The 20,034-nt window shown below is 43.3% G+C and overlaps 1 protein-coding gene across 1 annotated transcript in view; it reads left to right on the top strand.

The window, feature by feature from the left end:
• The first annotated feature begins 29 nt into the window (after positions 1–29).
• Positions 30–20,034, top strand: part of CCDC146 (coiled-coil domain containing 146) — an 83,663-nt gene continuing 63,658 nt past the window's right edge. Inside the window, exons 1-2 of the mRNA XM_040971212.1 lie at positions 30–358; positions 15,620–15,789. Coding sequence (XP_040827146.1) covers positions 15,631–15,789 — 159 coding nt within the window. The 5' untranslated portion in view covers positions 30–358; positions 15,620–15,630. The remainder of the gene's footprint in view (positions 359–15,619; positions 15,790–20,034) is intronic.

The raw sequence follows: 20,034 nt of genomic DNA, 5'->3' as shown, positions 1-20,034 counted from the left end.
CCTTTCGCACAGACCACCGGGACTAGTAGTTCTAAAGGAGCCAGGACTTCGTAGGCTTTGGGCAGCAGGAAAACTACCTATCCCAGCAGGCAACACGCGGGTCGGATACGGGTACTAGGGTTCAGCAGGGAGAGGCGTGCCCTTTGCTTCTAGCCCGTTGGCTATTGGATAGGCGGGTTATCCACGTGAAAATACAACTGACCAATGAAAAGCGCGCAAGGGGCCGGGTTGATAAGGCCGCGTGGTTGCCTGGGATACAGAGGACGCTGCTTGTGTAGTGCGGAGCCTTGGTTTGAGACTGGTGGAAACCCAGAGGGACAAATTGGAGTCTAAATAAGGATAAGGACCAAGAGAAGGGGTAAGAAACTACGCTTTTACAGGTTAGAACTGGTACAAAGCAGGAGTCCCGCTACGTTAGACAATTCCTTAATTTTTTTGCGGGAACTGCCTTTCCAGTAGCGCAGGAACAGGGTTAGGGTCCTGGCTCTTTCCTGCTTTTCTTCTTCACGCGAGAACAATAATATCTTGATGTCTTGTCCCCAGGGATTTTTTTTTGGTGAGGATCAAATGAGAGAACGGATGGGAAACGTGGCGTGCGGTTCTCAAAACTGCAATTGTAAAAATGCCGTGTTTGTCTTTGAGGGAATGCGCTGATTCTAAGTAATCTAACTCGGTTTGGGGGCTTAAATATGAAACAGAAAAGGAATCAACAGGTGTGGGCTGGAGGCATTCATGGCTCCTCTGCGTATCATTGTATCAAACATTCTGTGTTTTAAAAATGCTTATATATATATTTTATCATGATATGGGCATTAAACCAACGGCAAAAATTAATTTCCCCTTTTTCTGCCTTGCCCGTCGCTTTCGGGGCCCCACCTTATGCTACAAATTAGTCTCTACACCCTTTTGCCAAAACACCTGCCAACAGCGATGTCTCATAAGATACAGGTGCTGAAACTGACGGCTGTGGGTGTTAAAGACTCTAGGCAAGAGCACAGGCTGCAATTGCAGGGAGCTACAGTGGAGTACAATGGGGGGAGGGTATCAAGATTATTGTGCTGTTTTATTTTTATTCATACACAGAGGATAGATTTTTGCAATGTCTATAGATACAGTTTAAATAATGATCACACTTCCTTCACAGCCCACCTGCCTCCCAACAGCCTGTTTCCTTACCCGCGCTTCACCAGTTATCACACACATGGTTTTAATCTCTATATTAACAGGGTTAACCTACCCACCTGCATAATATTCAACGAGTAAGAAGTGGGAAAGCCACAGTGGCACTGCAGTACGAGCATGGGCTGAAAATGGCCGTCACATCCCAAAGTGATCGCCTCATTCTTTTGTATTTTTTTTTTTGATATTCTTTATCAGCTGCTGTGTAGCAGGAAAAAAAAAGTAAGATATTTATAGTTTCTAGACTGGCGTATTTTGTTTAATAAGTGGCGGTTTTTAGTTGCATTCATTTTGTGGATGTGTAGCATTCAGAGGTTTCTATGGTACCATATTTTCTTTTTCCATCTATCCCTGGATGGACATCTGGGTTGGCTGCAAATCTTAGGGCATTGTTCTACAATAAACACAGGGGGGTACACAGAACTTTCTCGTTTGCTGACTTCATTTCATTCTGGTGAGTTCCCAGGCACAGGTTGGCTGGGTCAAACGTGCATCTGCTGTCAGAGCTCTGAAGAATCTGCATTCATTTACATTCCCATCAACTGTTGATTAGAATACTTTTCCTCCCATAACCTCACCAGCATTCCCAGTTTTCTGCTTTTTTTTTTTTTGGACGATAGCCATTCTGACTGGAGTGAGGTGAAACCTAATCGTGGTGTTTATTTACGTTTGCCTCATAGTTCATGACCCTGTGCCTTTTTTTTCATGTGGCTTTTATTTACTTGTGTTTTATATTTTCCAATGGTGCCTGTTTATGTCCTTGGACAATTCCTTAAGCGGATTATTTGTTTTGTTGTTGTTGAGTTATTAAGCAGCAAGATGAGGGATAATCAGGTTTGCGTTATTGATGGTGAACACGTTGCAGACGCCCAAGCTTACATCTGCCTCTCTGACAAGCGCCAGGCCAGTCACTGATGTTGGGGAGAGAGAAGATGAGTGTTGATTGGAAGGCACAGAGAACGGAGCCTGGGGGTATCTTACAGCCTTGCAGAGGGGTTGGGGGTAAGAGTTCTTACGGACTGAAATTGGGGGGTGACAGGTGCGTGTTCAGCTCATGTCTAGGTCCGCGGTTGGTCCACAGTGCTCAGGAGCTTCCTGTGATTGGTCGGGGAGCTCATTCTTTTGGGAATTTTGGTAACGGCCCAGGAGCCCAGCGGGCAGGAGCCGAATCAGATCGTAGTTCCTTCTGGCTTAGGGCCTGGGGGTTTTCGGAGAGAAACCCTGACACCAAAGCGTTCTACGTAAGAGAGGTGGATGGCCTCGACAGCCTTTTGAGTCAGGGCTCCTAGAGGGCTGAGCGCACCATTCCCTGGATGCAGTGAGTTGATTTCAGTAAGAAAATGATCTAGAAAATGAAACTTCGAACTGAAGGCGTGGGAGGCTCGGGCCTGGCGGTTTCTAGCATTTGCCTCAAGGGGATGTTTTCATATTAGAATGATAAGATAATAAGAACATGATATGAAGGTATTATAATAAGGGGAAAAGGTTTTATTTCCTAGCATATGTTGTTCCAAATTACCAACTGGTGGAGGTTTTCTTAGCGCCTAAGCAAAAAGGTCAAATAATATTTTAGTGAGCGATGGGTGTTTGTGGCCAGCAGAGGGCAGGAGGGAGTTTTCCAAAGCAAATGCCTAAACAAAGGAGTCCGCGTTTCACCTGCTGTAGAATCTGTTAGCTTGATAAATTCAAGAGAAATGCACCTGTTAACTTCTGTTCCTGCTAAGTCTTGGCCAAGGCAGTAACCTAAGCTAGTAACTAACAAGGCGTGGGTTGTCCCTTTTGAAATCTGTATGTTAAACTGCAGAGAGGGAGGGGGAGTTTTACTTCTGTCTTCCTGGTCTGAATGATTTGTGTTTCTTTTCTAGTCTCATTACATTAGTGAGAACTGCCACGACTAAGTGGGGTGGTAAACGTATAAGTCTTCATCTTACTCACCATGTTGTCGGAGGGTGGACACAGTTGGCGTTTTAACAGCATCTTGAAAGTTACCTATTGATTTCTCATACATGCGTTTTATGAGATTAATTCTAATTTCCTTAGACTTCTTACCATGAATAAATGCTGCATCTTGCCAAATGCTTTTTTTTTTTTTTTTTTTTTTTTTTGGTCTATTGAGATGGTCATCGAAACTTTCTTCTTTACTGTGTTAGCATGGTATACCGCAGTAGTTGATTTTTAGATGTTAATTGGCTTTTATTTTCTTATATCGTACTATGACATTTAAAGTATATATACGCAGCCGTGATGTCCTATTCCTTTGTATTAGTCTTTCTGCTAACTGCTATAGTCAGTTTTCTAATATTTTGTGAAGATTTCTCATTTTACCTTCATAAGGGATGTTAGGCTAACGCTTGCTTTTATTGCCCTTTCCTGATTTTGGAATCAGGGTAAAGTGGAGGGCAGTGTTTCTAAGCATTTGGTCTGGCGTTAAGTACCCTCCTCCGGGCTGCGTGGTGTCTTGATCTGAAGTCTTCAGTCTGTAAATCTGCAGGACCACCCGCCACTCACTCGCCCATTGTCTCTAGTCTAGTTCTAGCCTATTTGGATACAGATGGACATTTCTCATTCTGTCATCCATGTCTCAACTGCATTTGTGTGATTTACATATTCTGATGGTTTCCTCAAGTCTGTGTTCTAACTCACCGGTTCTGTACTGTCTTTGTTCAGCGAGTGTTTAATATCTGCATTTTTTTTTTAAAAAAAAGTACGTATTTGGGGTCTGGCAAAGTAGCCTAGTGGCTAAAGTTCTCACCTTGTATGCATCGGAATCCTATATCGATGCTGGTTCTAATCCCGGTAGCCCTGCTTCCCATCCAGCTCCCTGCTTGTGGCCTGAGATGCAAATAAATGCATCTTTTTAAAAATAAATAAGAAATAAAGTACTTATTTGAGGGGCAGAAAAAGACAAATGGACAGAGATCTCCTAACCACAGGCTGAGTGGCCAAATACAGACAACAAGCATGCCAGGCTTGGGCTAGGCTGCAGCTGGGCTCCAGGAATTCAATCCAGGTCGCCTGTGAGGAGAACAGTAACCCAACTACTTGAGCCGTGGCTGCTGCCTTCCAAGATGCGTGATTGTTGACTTTTTTTAAAGATTTACTTTGCTCTCTTATAAATCTGCTTTATCTGATCTTAAACTACTCCGTTTATTTGTTGTGGCTGCTGTCATTCTCTCCCTTCCTTACATGATCGCAAACAGGCTTATTTAGGATTCTTCTCCTAGGTTCTATTTGAGAGTTGCTGTTTGTGTCTCATTGCAGAAGCAAAGGTCCCCCCACAGCAGTTGATTTTGCTTTCAAATCTTGTATGTTGTTGTTGTTGTTCAAAACTTACCTTCAGTGGTCGCTCCCTTCTGTGAAAACCTTCTAGAAAACATTTGGCTGCAACACTGACCCTCTAGAACGATTTCACGTTGACTTCGATCAGAGCTCTGCCGATTAAGGTCGTCACAGGCGTGCAAATGTCAAGTTTTTATTTCTCTTGTTTTTGTGCACAGTGGTTCTTGTAGAACGAAAGAATGAATGTGAAACAGTGATATAAAGGATATAGTGAAATCAACACACATTTCACGAAGTAAGACACCGCTGGTGGCTTTGAATTTCCTTTTTCCTCCTGCATCTTCTGCTTTTCACCCAGAAGTGGGCAGAATTGAGAAATGTTCTAAGTAAGAAGGGTGTCTATGACACAGAGGATGCAGGGGAATCCCTGGCCCCTGCCCCAAGGCCAACACCGAATATAATTTTGCATTGTCACCAGCAAGGTGCGAGATGGCCTAAGCACAGAAGAGAGTTCTGGGTTCTCATAGAAGAACTGGGACGCCCCCAACTCTGTGTAATTGTATAACAGCGTAACACACGACTGTAAGAGAGTTCGATCTTAGAGTTACGGCTGTTGCGCGGGGAGCCTGTGAAAGCTGGGGAGAGATCCTGACGGCAAGAGAGCTGGAGAAGGCGATTCCCAAATCTTAGGCTTGAATCTGTGCAAGGAACAAGGTCAGCCCCATCCTTGCAAAAACATGGACTGCCCCTCCAAAGCCGTAGGCGAATGTTTTGAGAAATGAACCCCAGCAGAAAACACCACGATTGAAGAGCAAGTCCTGGTTGTTGCCTGTAACGTGGAAAGCAAAGCACAGACTGAAAAAGCCCCACAGGAGACTGTCTGCTCCGGTAGTGCAACTACTGGAGACACAACAGAATGTTTGCTCTGAGCCTCATCAGGCTGCCACCAAAACAGAAAGGACATGTTCTTGCAGGCAAGTCCATCCCAAGCATCGCCGATCTCCCTTCCCTGAGGTCTCCGAACCCGGCACTCAACTAGTAGGCAGACCCTGAGAACTGGGCCCAGCTCAGGTTGCCGGGACCCAGGGCCCGTCTTACTAGATGGATGCCAGGTTCAGGAGTCCCCGGGGAAGAGGGATCCTACTGGGCTTGTGTCTCCTGTCGGGTGTCCTCTGGTGTCCTGCTGTACATCTTCATAGTAGTCATGGTGACACGAGTGTGAGCTTTAGATAGAATGCGCAGAACGATAAACAAAGAAAATGATTTTGTACTCTATGTAATTTTTTTAAAATGAATTTAAAAAATCCATAAAAGGAAAACTCCATCTGTGTAAGCAGATGGCTTCACAGGTGATTTCTGCAGTAGACTGTAAGAGAAAAATAAAAAGCTAATTCTATATAAACTCTTTTGAAAATGACAAAAGGAGAGAACTATTGTAGAACCAGAAGGGAAATCAACGTGGTGAGGGAGGGACCTTGGGCAGGGGCACAGGCAACCCCAGAGCCTATGGAACTAAATCATAAAACAAACCAGAAAATATGTTAAAAGGGGTTCGTTCAGCCCATTTTTTATGAAGTCCAGCAGATTTGGATGTTTATGAATGGACTAGATTCCAGAGATATGCAATGAGCAGGACAGGGAACACGGTCTTGTTTATGTCTGGCGCATAGATCGTGTCCAACAAATGCTGTTTGATTTTATTCTAAAAGTCTGGAGAGTGTCCCCTATAAATATGGTGAATGGTCTTGTTTATCATTCTACCTCTAGTGTCGAGCAGTTTCCGTGTCCACTGGGTGGCCCACGATATTTATAGACTAAGTGACCCTCGCAGAGCGGTAACTTGACTTTTGAATTACTTTCAAACACCGATTAGTTAAGCTCTCATGCAGAATGTAAAGAATTGGGAAAGCAAAATAGAACTTTCTTTGTTTTATTTTTTTCCTGAAAACAAAAGTGACAAAAAGAGAGAACTCTCCCAAACTCATTCTATGAGACCAGCGATAGTTTGATAAAGCGAATCTGCATGTTGCCAGGAGAGAAGACTAAAAAAAAAACAGTTATCCCCACTCCCCCATAAACTTGGACACAAAGAGCACATTGAAATCAGCAGTACACTGAAAGGAGGATGCATCGAAACCAGATGAGGTTTATCCCTGGGATGCAAGGTTGATTCCGTGATCAGAAATCACTCAACCTAATTCACTACTCGCAAGCCATAAAAGGAAAGGGAAAATGAGATCATAGCAAGAGTTTTAAACAGCATTTGCCAAAATCGAATACCCACTGCTGACTGCAAACAAACAGAAATCTCCACAAACTTGGTAGAGAAGGAAACTTCCTCCCTGTAACATAAGAATCCATGCAAAATCGACCTGTCCTGTCCAACAGTGTAGACGTTAACTGTAATGCTTTCACATTCAGACACAGAACGACTCACTCTCATTAATTTTATTCAGTGTTGCGTTGGAGGTTTTGCACGATAAATAAAAAGTCTTTGATTTCTGAGTTCTGCACGTAGAGAAACTTGGAAATTACAACTCCAGCCTAGCAAATGAAAAGATGAACAGACTGAAAAATAAACTATTATGTATGCTTATAAATGCCTGTGTTTGCTTACGTATAAGAGAAATAAGCAATAGCAATGACACAATGGCTAGGAGGGAAGAAATGTAGCTTTTAAAATGTATTTTAATGCGAGGTCATACCAGTGTGAGCTGAAGGTAGAGTTGGATGGTTTGAAATTGAGGAAGAAGTTGAAAAAAAAGGCATAGCTGTGATCTGCTAAGAAAGGAGAGAAAAACGAAATGAGACCACATGCTCAGTGAAGACCCCAAAAGTGAGAAATACGAAACAGAATCAAAGGACAAAGGATGTGGATGTCAGTCCAACTTTATCAATGATCATTTTGAACGGCAGTGGTCCAAGTGGCGCAACTAAAATGCCATCAGTGGATCAAAAATTTCAATATCCAACTGTGGCTTGCCTATAAGAAATCTGCCTTAAATGTTAAAAAAAAATTGCATGAATTAAATTCAGGTGGATGAAGAAAAAAAAATACCATGCTAACCCTAGTCGGAAGATAGCAGGAGTCATTATATTAATTTTGAACATTGCAGGCTCCAACACAAGGAAAGTTATCAGGGCTAAAGAAGGGAATTACAGAATGACCAAAGGGTGAATTGCCCAGGAAGACAGTAATTATCAGTCGGTACATCGCTAACAACAGAGTGGCAAGCCAGGTGCAGCCAAAACGGACGGAATTGCACGGACAGGCCTTCAGTGCAGTAGTTAAGTCCCTGCTTGAGATGCTGGCATCCCATGCTGGAATGCCTGGTTGAGTTCCAGCGACTCCCCGTCTGGCTAATGTGCACCCCGGGAGGTAGCAGATGATGGCTCAAGTACTGCAGTCCCTGCCACCCACATGGAAGACCCAGATAGAATCTGGCTTCCTGGCTTGTGCCTAGAAAAGAGGCTTCGTGTAGTTCATAGCTACAGTTCTTAGACTATGATGATCTTTTTCCCTCTCTCCTTTAATTTTTGCAATAGTGCTTTACTGTATCACTAGATAAAGAGCTTCACAAATCAAAAGTGGAAAGGCCGCTGTTGCCCAGGAATATAGATGAGGGTCATGTCATAAGCAATAATCAGATCTCAAGATGTCAATTACATTCATATACATCAAAAGTGGATGTTGTTCTTCTTTTGTATTCTCTATATTAACTCCCACAAATCAGAGGAAACATGTCCTTTGGGTCTGGTTTATTTCATGGAGCATGCTGATCTCCAGCCGCATTCATTTTGTTGTAAAAGACAGGCCACTGCCTCTAACACTAGCATCCTGTAAGGGACTTGGTTGAAGTCCCAGGTGTTGCACTGCCCATCCAACTCCGTGATCATGGAAAGCAGTAGAAGATGCTCCGAGTACGTGGGCCCCTTTACCTACGTGGGGAATCTAGGTGATGTTCCTGGCTTTAACCTGGCCATTTGGAAGATGAAACAGCAGAGGGAAGATCTCTGTCCCTCTCTCTGCCTCTCTCCTTCTCCCTCTCTGTAACGCGTCTTTCAAATAAGTACTTCTTAAAAAAAAAAAAAAGATAGAGCTTCCTTCTTTTTATGGCTGAGTTGTATTCCATCAGATAAATAAACGACATTTTCCTTGTGCAGTCATTGGTTGATAGCCATCTGGGTCGAGTCGTCTCTTAGCTGTTGTGAATTGAGCTACCATAAACATGAGGGTACGAATAGCACTTTCATAGGCTGGCTTCCTGAAGTAAGTTTCTTTAGTTGGGCTGCTCCCTTTGTCCCTCTCCAGTACCTGAAGTGCTATGGACACAGTGCTTCGTCATCTACATTTGGACTTGGACGTAAGATCTCTCAAGACTCTTGTACCAAAGCCTACAGGAGTGCTCCACGGAGAACACATGCTGGAAAAAAAATATGCTTGTCTTTTCCAGATCGCACATTACTGAGATCCTTGGTGTAGCTCCAGGCTGATAGCTGTTTATTTTTTCCTGCCAGAAGAATTCCTGGCGCATTATATATGAAACCGAAAGAGCAAGGCAGTGGTGGGAGGAGGCCAGTTACCAAGGGCTGTGGCTGACACTTCCCTTGCATGATCCCGTTTAGTCTTTACAACTCTTTTTTGAAACAATCATTTTATTTGAATTGTGCGCAGAGAGAAATCTTTCATCCGTTGGTTCATTGCCCACATGCCCACAATAGCTGGAGCTGGGCCAGGCTGAAATCAGGAATATGAAACTCCATCCCTGTCTCCCACATATATGGCAGGGACCCAACCACTTGAGCCGCAGTCACCACCTACTGCATAACATTAACAGGAAGCCAGATTTGGGAGCAGAGCTGAGTCTGAAATTCAGGCATTTTATCCAGGGACGGGGTTATCCCCAGCAGTAGCCTAACCTGGATGTCAAATGCTTGTCTTCCAACAACTTTCTAATTGTCTAGCAGTTAAAAAAAAAAAACAGCCCCTTTGAGGCTGAACATATCTTGAAGGGGAGACATGAATTTTGAACCTAGCCTGATGCCCTTGCAGTCATTTTCTTTGCTCCATTTTGTCACCCTGGTAGACTAGGTCAGAACCACTCATTCCAGGCTCTAATAAAATACCAGGAGGAGGAGGACGGGTGGGACCCAGGCGCTGCAGATGGGAAGCAGGGAGAGACTGTATTTTGCGAAGAAGAACCTTTGCTAAGAAAACAGACTCATCTGAGAGTTCACAGTTCTGCTAAGCAGGGTATGGGGAAGACTAAAGGCGGAAATGAAAAAGCAAGTGTGCGAGGCAGCGGCTTCATTGGACAAGACAGGGAAGACTGGTCGTTGTTACAGTGTACTTTCTGGTTTTTTGTTTGTTTGGTTGTTTGAAGCCCAAACAAAGGGGAGAGGGGAATGTCGGAAACAGGTGCCTTTCAGCGCAAGCAAGTAGCCTGCAGTATGACCATCCTAGTTGGCTCTCAGACATGTGGATTCTCTGTGTTAGGGGCCTTCTGGAAGGCTCAGAGCTTTAGATGACTTGTGTGCGCCAAACCTCCCACTAGGGTTTGGAACCCTTCCCCTCGGCTCGCTGGTACTGCATCAACTGGAAACCATGAAGCTGATAGGGTCTTTCAGGCAGTCTTGGAATTCCTGAAACCTGACCAGGCTTGCAGAAGGAGTATGCATGATTCTAAGATAACAGACTCAGTGTTTCTCGCCACACTGTTGTATATGTGGTGGAGGTTTTCCTTTGGTTTGTAACTACAGCAGCAGCAGGTTTGACACCGCATTATTTTGCCCAGCTCTGTGTTACAACCTCATGGATGGGTTTCATTACAAGATTGAGATTGTCCTCGAGTTGCACAAGCTTGGCCTGCTCTTTGCTATGTGGAATCCCAGCCTCACTCTGTTGCAGTGTGGGAAATTCAGTTCTATCTGTCTGGTCCTGCTTTCTTCTACCAAAAACCAAGAGAAAAGGACTTTCCTGAAATGGAACAGAAAAACAGAGAATGAGAGAGGAGTGAGAGAGAAAGAAAGAGAGAGAGAGAGAGAGAGAGAGAGAGAGAGAGAGACTCTTGCATGGTATTATGGAAAAACCAGAAAGAGCCCAGGGAACATGATGTGAATATTGCCATTTGTAGTTGCATGGTGTTGGGCACAGCCTTTATATTCCCTGACCTTCCATAGGTGTGTGTAGCAAGGTCTGATTAAGCCTTGTTATTAGTGCACAGGATCAAAGGCAGCCAGGAGGCCTTGTGGGGCACAGACTCCTGCCCATCTCCAAAAGCTATGCTTCTCCACCATGGCACCTGTGGCATCTACCCAGAAACATAGAGCTCAGTTTGGGCTCTGTAGGTTTCCAGTAGAAAAGCAAAACCTGTGAGAAACTTCTGAGAAAGGAGAAAGAACTTGCCTTGTGTCTGTGCTCCCGGGGCATCATGGAGTGCAGGAAAGGAGGGCAGAGGAAGGGGTAGCCAAGAGGCAGAGCGCCTGAGCTGTGTCAGCACCCTGCCGTCTCAGGGAGAGGCACTTAATGGGTAACAGGGTCCCGAGGGTGAGCCATGCACGGAATCTGATGGGAGAGCTCACTGCCTGATGCAGGAGAGCATTGAAAGCGAGATAGGCGCTTGCAGCTCTACTGTGTGTCCATGCTTGTGTTTTTAATTAAAGGTGGTCCAGATCGCATCATCACTAAAATGCTTCAATTATCCAGCAGATTTTATCTGCACCTACTTAACTGCAGGAGGGTTTTTTTTTTTTCTGTGCCCCACAAGTGAGTGTTGTTGGGGGATGGTTTGCAAGGTTTATTTTCAGGAGGATGTTTTTTTTTTTCTTTGGGTTTTTATCTCTTTTTGTTTGTTTTGTTTTCTTGAGGAGTAAAAAGAAGTGGTTTGAGCTGTGCAGTTTATGAATAACAAAGCTTTGTACCTCCTCTTTTTTTTTTTCAACGTGTGTCCGTATGTTGAAAAAAATGCTTCAAGTCCAAGTGTGCTTTGCCATAGGAATGAGTGTTATGTACTGGTGCATAGAATACAAGATCGAGATTGGTCATGTGCAGGTTATGTCTGTCGCATTCAGGACTGCCAAGTTGGTCGTTTCTGATAGTATTATCCTTATTGTCCATTCAGTGGGTCTGAAGTGGGCCCCGTGTCAGGTTGACTGCGCAGTAGTCAGGGTCTGTCCTAAGGGAGACCGTAAGCTTCTCGGGATGAGACTCACAAATGGAATGTTAATGTTATTTTCCCCAAGAAAACATAAGTACAGAGATGCACACGCAGGATTGAGAGGCACCTGTTGTACAACGCTCTACCACAGTTTTGTACAACCTATTGTGAAAGCTCAGTGTTTTTCCTTTTTTTAAAATATTCATTTATTTTTATTACAAAGTCAGATATACAAAGAGGAAAGACAGAGAGGAAGATCTTCTGTCCGAAGATTCACTCTCCAAGTGGCCGCAACGGCCGGTGCTGTGCCCATCCAAAACCAGGAGCCAGCCTGTGGGTGAAGGGTCCCTTGGCTTTTGGCCGTCCTCAATTGCTTTCCCAGGCCACAAGCAGGGGACTGGATGGGAAGTAGAGCTGCTGGGATTAGAACCGGTGCCCATATGGGATCCCAGCATGTTCAAGGTGAGGATTTTAGCTTCTAGGCCGTTGCGCTGGGCCCAATGTTTCTTCTTTTTCCCAATATTTACTTATTTGAAGGCAGAGAAAGAGAGAGAGAAATCTCTTATCCATTGGTTTACTTTCCAAATAGCCCCTCCTACCAGCTGGTCAGGAATTTGGTACCTGGGCCGTCATCTTCTGCTTCCCAGGTTCTGCATGAGCAGGTGTTTGGGATCAGGTGGAGCCATGGCTCAAGCCCAGGTACCGTGATACGGAAGGGAGGCCTCCTAGTGGCATCTTAGCTTGCGATGCCAGATGCCTGCCTCTGGTTTTTTTGCTTTCTTGTCAATTTTTTTCTGTTTATTTTATTCATTTGGGAGAGAGAGAGAGAGATAGAGAGATCTCACATTCATTGGGTCACTCTCCAAATGTGCAAGATGGTCAGTTGGAACTGGACCAAGGACTCAGTCGTCCAGGTCATCCACATGGGTGGCAGGGACCCAAGTCCCTGGGCATTCACTATTGCTCCCAGGATGCACACCAACAGGAGGCTAGAAGTGGAAGCAGGGAGAAACTGGGATGTGTGCGCACTGTTACAGGATGGGGGCGTCCTGAGAAGCATTTTAACTACAGTATCAAACACCTGCCCTGGTGCGTTTTGGCTACATTTGAGGAAATGTAAACAAATGGAAATACAAAAGCCCTTAGATTTCTCCCTTGATCCAAGGGGCTGGGCTCAGGGTTGCTGTCAGAGCAGTGCCTGATGGGAGTGGGGGGTCGGGACGGGCATGTCTGTTTCCAGGGCTTTTAGGAGAGCTGAGGTGGACGACTAAGAGCACCCACTCTGTGTGTGGGACGAGTTGAGAGGGAGATCTTGTTTGCTCACATTACACCATGCGTTTGCGGACATGTTCAGCTGCCAGCAGACGATCATGTGGGTTCCTGATGCACCTTCTTGGAGCCTTGCCATTTCATTATCCAGATGAATTGCTTGTCTGTATCTGGCCCTGTTCTCCTCTGGGGCACAAGGTACCATGGTTTCCAGTTTGTTTGTTTGTTTGTTTACATACACTACTTGTAACCATCAAGAGAAAAAAAAGTCCCCTTCAGAGTCTGGGCTCAAGAAGCAAACAAGATCACTTCTGATGAGCTGTAGGAAGAGGAAGTGGTTACGTGCCTTACACAATAAGGAATACCCCGCCATGCAATTGTTGCATTCCTCTTTGAGAAGCTTTCTATTTGGGCTTTGAATCTTTTAAAAATTATTTTTCATGATACAGTGCCTTTGTGTCAGGGATTTTCTCTCCCTTCTCCTCCCCAACTGTCTTTCCCTACATTGTAATAATAGTACAGGCATTCAACAACAGTCGCAAGTCCATCGACTCTAAGCATACTTGCTGGCATGGATGTGGGGAGAAAGGTACCCTGTTTTGCTGTTGGTGGTGGTGTTGGCTGGTAAAGTCACTTAGGAAGTCAGTATAGAGAGTCCTGGGATGACTGAGAACGGATGTACCATAGGAGCCAGCTATCTTACGTTCAGGAATAAATCCAAAGGAAATGAGAGCTGCATGTGAAAAAGTGACCTGAAATCCTATATTTGTAGCAGCACATTCTACGACGAAGGCAAAGACATGGAAACAACCCAGATGTCCGTCAGAAGAATGGATAAAGAAACTGTGGTATATCTGCTTTGTCGAAGACTATCCAGCCGTTGGAAAGAATGAAATTGAATCATTTGGGTTTTGAATCCTAACTCCTGGGCGAAGTGCAAATGCTCTTCTGCGGTGGAACTAAAGTTTTGTATTTAGTTTTCTTTCACTTCCACTGTCCTTTAGCTTCCTCACATGTCTGCACTTGTGTGTCAGAGTGTACCGAATGTCTTCTGCTTCCTACGAAGCCTCAGAAGCACATCACTTCTCCTTTAGGCTCGCATTAGCACGACGTGGCTCTGGCTTGGCTCAGGCTATTTTCACCTAGCTGCAGAGTATCTAGCTCTGCAGAACATCTACCGGTGGGGCTTGCTGTTCCAACAGCATCCTGTGGAAGTGTGCGGTCCAAGCTTTGACTCCCAAGCCCAAGTCCTTGAACTCCCTTGCCTGTTTTTTGCTTCCTACATTTTTCTTCTTAGTTTATTTTATTTGAAAGGCAGAGAGACAGACAGACGGAAACAGAGATCTCACATTCATTGGTTCACTCTCCAAATGCCCAAAATGGTTGAAACTGGATCTGACTAAAGCCAGGGTTTAAAACAGAAAAAAAGATGGCTTTTTGGAAAAAATTAGAGGTGAAAACTGAGACATCATAACTAGTAACACAGAAGTAGAAAGAATAATGAACAACTAGATATGCTAACAAGTTAAAAAGTCTCAAAGGAATGGATGAAATCTTGGGTATGTGCCAAGATTCAATCAAGATGACAGAAAACATTAGCAGACCTGCAGCAAATAATGAGATTGAAGCAGTAATTGTAAGTAAAAAAAATCTCCCATGAGATGAAAACCCCACACCTGACAGCTTTGCAAGTGAATTCTGCAAAAACATTTAAAGAGGTACTAAGTTTTCAAAATATTCCAAAATATTGAAAAGGATAAAATGCTGCTAAACTCATTTTTATGAGGCCAGATTCATTCCAGTATCAAAATTTTTAAAAAATGACACAAACTAGAGCGATACAGACCAAACTCTTGATGAATATAGATAGAAAAATTCTCAACAAAATATTATTAAGCTAAATCCGGTGCTACATGAGAAAGGTAATATATCAAGGTCTAGTGAGATTTATTCCAGAGGTGCAAGGGTGGTTCAGCATTTGCAATTCAATAACCATCGTAAATCGCATCAACAAATGGAAGGGCAAAAGCAACAAAATCATCTCAGAATATGCAGCGAAAGCACTTGAGAACATTCAAAACATTCCTTCCTAGTAAAAGTTCTTAATAAGTCAGGATACACAAGGAATAGACTTCCAAATGAAAAAAGGCTCTACAAGGCAAACTCACAGTCAGTATAATGTTGAATGGCAGCAATCTGAGAACATTTATCCTCAGATCTGGAACAAGTACGGCCACTTTTACTAGTCTTATTCAATATAGTATTGGAAATATTAGCAAGAGAAATTAAAAACCAGGAAAAAAAAGGTGTAAGGATTGAAAAAGAGATGGAAATATTCCTGTATGCAAATGACATCGTTTTGTATATGGAAAAAACTGAACACGGCCGAAAAGCTGTTACAGCTGATAAACCAGTTCGGTAATGTAGCAGTACAAAATAAACAAAGAACAGTAGCATTTTGACAGTTCATACAACCATGGCTCAGTGGGATCTGCCTTCTTGGTTCTCAAGCTGCTTTGGCTCTCCAGCTGTTCCTGCCTAGCCTCACCCTCTCCCTGCCCATAGCTTAGCCCATCTGATTGGTTCAGAGCTTCCCAAAATAATTGCAGCTAAGTTGCAACTTGAACTAACTATAGTTCCATTGAAGAATAGCTTGTGCCAGAAGGGTTTTGCCTACTCTCAGCTTTCCTTTAGGATGTTCCTAAAGCACTAAAACTGCACTAATTTGATTTCAGGATTGTGAAAAATGGAGGAGAGTGCCACCAACACAGACAAAGAAGAGGAAGAGACGGACGAAAAGGAACAGGAGGAAGACCCCATCTATGCCATACTGCCCACCACCAACATTCAAGATGAGCGGCTGGTTGATTTAGCCCAGACCCCAGCTTTCATTTTTCTGCATGAGGTACATTCCTTTTTATATTATCTATAACTGTCTACTTAAATTATCTACTTGGATCATTATCTATTTAAAAATTCAAATGAAAAGCCAGTGCCAGTATATTAAAAAAAATTCTTTGTTACATATATCCTGGACGTTTGTTGAACACTTAAAAATGAAAATGGGTTTGCAGGGGTGGGAGCTTTTCTTCCAAGAGCTTATCAGGCAATTTTGGACTAAATGCAATAGTGCAATTTTTGATGCCTTTCTCTAATGTGAAATACTTGCATACTTACAGTTAGTTAGAAAAATACGGGGTACTATGTGTACCATATGTGGTATACCCACTGCGCGAAAGAACATCAGAATTTCTCACTTCTATCTAGTGACAACCTCACATCCATTGAGCAGCCTTTTCCCAACCCTGCTTCCCTCATCACCTCCACTTCCCTTCCTTACCTCTTGCATTTACTATTGTATTTTTAACGTTTCTGAGGTCACCCAGTTTAAAAACATTTGCGTAAGCGTGGCATGTGGATTTTTATCCATAAATCACCACTAAGCCATAAAAAGAATTAAATTTTGTTATTGGCGAAGGCATGGTCGAAAACTGGAGTTAATCGTGTTAAGTGAGATGAGCCAAGTCGTAATGGCTTTCTCAAAGATTGTAACTTGCCGCTTGGGTTATGTTTAACACAATCTGGTTATACAGAGGCACTTCATTGGTTTTATCTAATCCAGTAGTTCTGAAGTTATTTTTTTACTGATATAGTTGCTCAAAATATATTTTATTGTTATACGTTTAATCCTCTTAAGGCTGGTCTTCAAATCATTTCGGAATTTGTTAAAATTTAATTGACAAAAATATCAGTGCTTTTCTGATGCTACTAAAGCTTCATTTGTGAATTTATGGAGGCGATCCTAATGGAATTTAAAATAGTTTGCTGGGGAAAATCAGTCGGGGTTTGGGAATTTGGGGAGGGGATAGGGAAATAGTCGGGCATCTGCATGACTGCCATGTAGTGACGAAGCTTAATGGGATCATGACGACGCAGACCATATCGCACTTGACGAAGTAGGCTAACGTCCCTCAACCAGATCAGCCCAGTTGTAGGTTGCAAGGTAAGAGGATGTCTTTCCTTTTGGCACCTGTGAAATGATCAACAAGAAAACTGATTCTGGTTGGCAACTGGGGGTCTTGTCTGAAAAACCCTGCTGTCTCAGCAGGCTGTGAGGATCGGGCAAAGCAGACACAAGAGTGTTGGGAGAAAGGCAGAGGAGTATTGGTCATTCCTCTACTTCCTGAGTGTGAAGTTATCTTTCTTTACTCATCCTGAGATTATCTACTAAGCATTTGTACCAGGGCTAAAATGAGGATAAGACATGGTAGTCACCCTCCCCTCTATGGCTCGTCTGTCCCATCTGTGGGGTTTATTTGGCTTTCTTTTATCATTCTCTGTTTCACTGTGGATATAACAAAAATGTGTTTTTTTTTCCAAACATGTGCATGTATGCTTATATTTAATCACTTTTATCTCTTATCGATGCTTGAACTATGGTAGCAACTTGATTAAATATTAAAAATAACATAAACCTGGATGCTGGTTTTGAAATAGTCATTCTGTAAGGATGATTTTTTAAAAGTAGGATTAGAAAAATACTCCATGGTATTGCTTTCGCCTTTAACAAAGAAAGCTCTGGAGAGAGGAAAGTAGATGAAGAAAGTGAAGGCTTGTGTCTCTCAGGAGAGCATATGCACCTTGCAGAAGACTACACTTTTAGTGACCCAAGAACTGCCTGACTGTATTGGGAACAGCAAATAGAAGCTCAGCGATTGTAGCATACCTTTTTTTTGATTCAAGTATGTATACAGGTGGGTGGGGAACAGGTACTTTTGTCTTGTTACATAGATTCTTGGAGGCGTAAGTGGAAGGAAGCAGGGTGGGATTGGCCATCTGGTGACTTGATTTACAGGTGAGATGAATTGGATGAGTCAGCAGGAAGTTGGCGTCAGACAGATCATCTAAGGCGAGGTCTTCAGTCACAGAGGTGTGTGTGTGTGTGTGTGTGTGTGTGTGTGTGTGTGTGTGTGTGTGTGTGTGTTGGACAAGCAAGACCAAGGGTCAGGTGAGGTTCAAGCTAAGCTAGGAAGTTAAAGGCAAATTGTCAGTGGGTCAGATAGTGGTTCCCCACACATGGAGTTGGCTTTTTGTAAAGGTACTTTTTAAGTAGCTAATATGTAAAATATATACACAACACCAAAGTCAAAAGGAACAGAACAGCATAGAGTGAAGGCTAAGTCAGCCTCCCACCCCACATCGCATTCTAAAATTCACCTTTTATAAATCAGCCATTGTTTTTGTATTTTGTGCATGTGTGTTTTCATTGTTTATTTCAGAGTCATAGAGAGACAGACAGGGAGATCTTCCATGTCCTGGTTCATTCTCCACATGACCACAACAGCCAGGAGTGAACAAGGTTGAAGCCAGCAGTTCAGAGTCCCATTCACGTCTCCCTTGGTGGGAGGTGGGGACTCAAATAATTGAGTTCAAAAGCACCGTTTCCAGGTGTGTTATCCTGGCAGCTGGATCAGAAGTGGTGGAGCTAAATCTAGAGTGTGCTGTGATAGGAAAAGGAGGCATGTCAACCAGCAACTCAGCCTCCTGCAGCACAACACCCAAGGCAATCGGTGTTACGGTCTCCTTTATGACAGTACAGGGAGCTTATGCACACATGATTTCCTATTATATGTAGCTCACTTCCTTTTTTTTCTTTTCAGATTTTTAGTTTAGCTGACACAAATTACGCATTCTTACAGGGTAGTATAAGACGTTTCTATGCATGTATACCCTGTAATGAAAACTGGAGAGTCAAATCATTGACACGATAGACTGAGTAACTTTATATAATCAGCACTGAACACTGGGAAAGTTCATATGAAAAAGACAAATTCATCCTAGCTGGATTTCTGGGTCATTGGATTTGCTCATCTTTAAAACTCTGATGATGACAAAAAAATATATTAACTGGCTCTAAGTGTATAGTTTATTTAATAGTACTGGATGTTTTCGAATCATTGCATCCCTAATCTCCAGAACTTTTTCTTATACAAAACTGATACTTGAAAACTGTTAAATAGCAGTTCCCCGGCCCTCCCTCCCTTCATTCTGGGCAACTATTATCCTAATTTCTGTTTTGACTGCTCTAGATATCTTGAATCATGCAGTACTACTTCTTGCTTCTGGCTGACTTCGCTGAGGATAATGCCTTTGTGGTTCGTCTGTGTTGCGGCATATGTCAGATTTCTTGTGCTAAGCCTGGTTAGTAGTCATAATCGATTGTATGTTGAATTCCCGTTTTGTTGACCCATTATCCTGTGAAGGATGTGGCTGTGAATATGGGCATGCATACATCTGCACAGGATTCTGTTTTCTGGGGCAGGCATTTGGGCCAGGGGTTCACTAGCCAGGCTGGGGAGTCTGTGACCTGTAGCTGGGTCTCTGGGCTCAATTCCTAATACCAGCTCGTGATTTTCAATTCCACGTAGTGCTGATGATTCAAGTACTTGGGTTCAGGAGCTCTGGACTGACTTCTGTGGTCCTGCTTTCAGTGTGGCTCAGGTCTGGCTCTTGCAGGCATCTGGGACGAGAAACAACAGGGGGTTCTCTCTGACTCACTCAGTCTCTGTGCCTATCAGAGAAATGACATTTTGAAGAAAGTCCTTTGAATTGTTTTGGATATATATATATTCAGATGTGAGATTGCTAGATTGTGGATTTGAGCATTTAATTTTTTTTTTTTTTAATTTGAGCAGGTCATGGGAACTGTGGGTAGGTGATAGGACTTCCTGCTGTTATACCTGAATGCCTGGACTTAAGCTCTGTCTCTATTTCCAGTTCTAGCTTGGTGTTAGCATGTGTCCTGGGAGGCGACAGGTGGTGGCCGGCTACCCACATGGGAGAATCGGGTTGACTTGTAGCCTGGCCTGGCCCTCGCTGTTAAGGGTGTTGGAAAATTGAACCAGTGGATGGAAATACTGTTTCTCATCTCACTCCCCTCGCCTTTCAACTAAATGAGAAAGAGGTGGGGTGTTTTGTATTGATTTTATTATCGAAGTACTCACCCTGGAGATCGTAACCATTTTTTTTGTTCCTACCAACCACCCCCCAAACAAAAAGAGGATCCCTTTCGTCACATACCAGCAAAGTGTGCCGTCTAATTTCTTGAACTTGGTTACTCTGTTCAAAGAATATAAATGTTACCTCATCA

This window comes from Ochotona curzoniae, unplaced genomic scaffold (assembly GCF_017591425.1).
Source record: "Ochotona curzoniae isolate NIBS_2020 unplaced genomic scaffold, NIBS_Ocur_1.0 contig_21, whole genome shotgun sequence".
Classification (NCBI taxonomy): domain Eukaryota; kingdom Metazoa; phylum Chordata; class Mammalia; order Lagomorpha; family Ochotonidae; genus Ochotona; species Ochotona curzoniae.
This window is presented reverse-complemented; position numbering and strand designations above follow the sequence as displayed.